General features: G+C 53.7%; 1 protein-coding gene across 6 annotated transcripts in view; it reads right to left on the bottom strand.

The window, feature by feature from the left end:
• LOC115243135 (dachshund homolog 2) overlaps positions 1-1,476 on the bottom strand; it is a 198,405-nt gene that overhangs the window by 196,744 nt on the left and 185 nt on the right. For 4 of the 6 annotated variants that reach the window (XM_029819883.1, XM_029819878.1, XM_029819879.1 and 1 more), the window contains exon 1: positions 728-1,476. This exon is cut by the window's right edge. In XM_029819883.1, the coding sequence (XP_029675743.1) occupies positions 728-1,476 (749 nt within the window). The remainder of the gene's footprint in view (positions 1-727) is intronic. The other 2 variants (XM_029819881.1, XM_029819882.1) reach the window with 1 other exon arrangement.

The following is a 1,476-nucleotide window of genomic DNA, read 5'->3' as shown; positions in this document are numbered from 1 at the left end:
TCCTTTCAAATCGTAAAATGCAAACTCGATGAGCAGAATTGCGAATCAATTTCGATGCATGAGGATCGCTCGTGAATCGCCTATACGAGAAAGCCCGAGGGTCACCGGGAGCCGTTCTCGATGATGATCAAGTCTTAAGGAGCGGTAGGTGGTGCACAATTAAAGTACTTTTGGCCGACTGGTAGCGGGCGCGAAAGCCAAGCCGAGGTACAGGCGAAGATAAAGTGCTGCCCAGCGGCGACACCGCGCGTTATTAATGTATGCGAGGATCGTAGCTTCTGTTTGCAACGGCGAGGCCCGCGCGTCAAAATATGCGCGCAGATGTACGCGAGTCATATTTCCGGAATCTTCTCCTCCTCGTTATAAATATCGATAACAGTCGTTTTAATCGATAAATATCCACTATTATTCATCACTATTCTGATTCATTTTCAGATTCGTTTGCAGAAATGTCCGGAACATAGCAATGGCATGATCGCCACGAGGCAGAATGAAGAATGTCAAAACTGGTTTCATCGAAATTACCAGTCATGATCCCCTGAGCTCTGTTCTCTTCTGCTCGTTCTGCACACTTGCTTCGTTATTACCGAACTTGGAGGAATGCAAATTTTTCTCGATTTAAGGATACCTATTCGCGAGAATCGCAACCGACGACCTAATCGAAGGAGAAATAGACAACTACGAGAAAAACCGTCTTCGCGTCATCTGTCTGAGCGTCGTCACCTACCTGGCCGTGGTGCAGTCCCTGTAAAGAACGTCGAAGTCCTTGCAGCTGAGCAGCTTGCACCGATTGACGCCGGGTTGAATGGCTCCGAGACCGCGTAAGATTCGAACTTGCTCGACGTTACACACCAATGGTACGATATCCAGTCGCTTGAGCTTGGTGTAGACTGTGTGAAGGCCGCCTACGAGATGTTTGAGAAATAGCTCGAAGGCCTGCGGCAGACAGAGCATCGTGTCGCCGGCGATAATAAACGCCGCGACCTTCTGGCCGCGATAATCGACCAACTTGCACTCGTTAGCGGTAGGATCGCTAGTACTGATCGGCGGCGGGCTGTTGTATGATCGCGGCGGTAAGACCGCGTGATGAGCCGCCATCAGCTCCAAAGGCGAGCCATGGTGACCGCTCAGCATACCGCCGAGCTGGCCCAGAAGCCCCAGCCCCGGCGGCGGTAATCCCGGCATACGAGGAACCATTCCCGGCGGTGCCCCAGGTCCACCTCCGGCCGACAACGGCGGGGGACTCAGAGGAAGACCTTGAGGTGGCGAACCTCTCGTGGGTGATCCCGGTGTCGGCACACCGCGATGTTGCTGTTGCTGATGATCGCGGATCTGATCACGCCCGTGCGACTGATGGGACGGCGGCGCTTGATGCTGATTGCCGTGGAGCTGCTGTTGCTGACTCTGTTGCGTCGACGGGCTGTGCGGATGTTTCGGACTGCCAGTTATGGGACTGGCACGGCTGCTGTGATCGGA

Source organism: Formica exsecta, unplaced genomic scaffold, assembly GCF_003651465.1.
Source record: "Formica exsecta isolate Colony F162 unplaced genomic scaffold, ASM365146v1 scaffold690, whole genome shotgun sequence".
Classification (NCBI taxonomy): domain Eukaryota; kingdom Metazoa; phylum Arthropoda; class Insecta; order Hymenoptera; family Formicidae; genus Formica; species Formica exsecta.
Note: the sequence above shows the minus strand (reverse complement) of the source record. Positions and strands in the feature narration are given on the sequence as shown.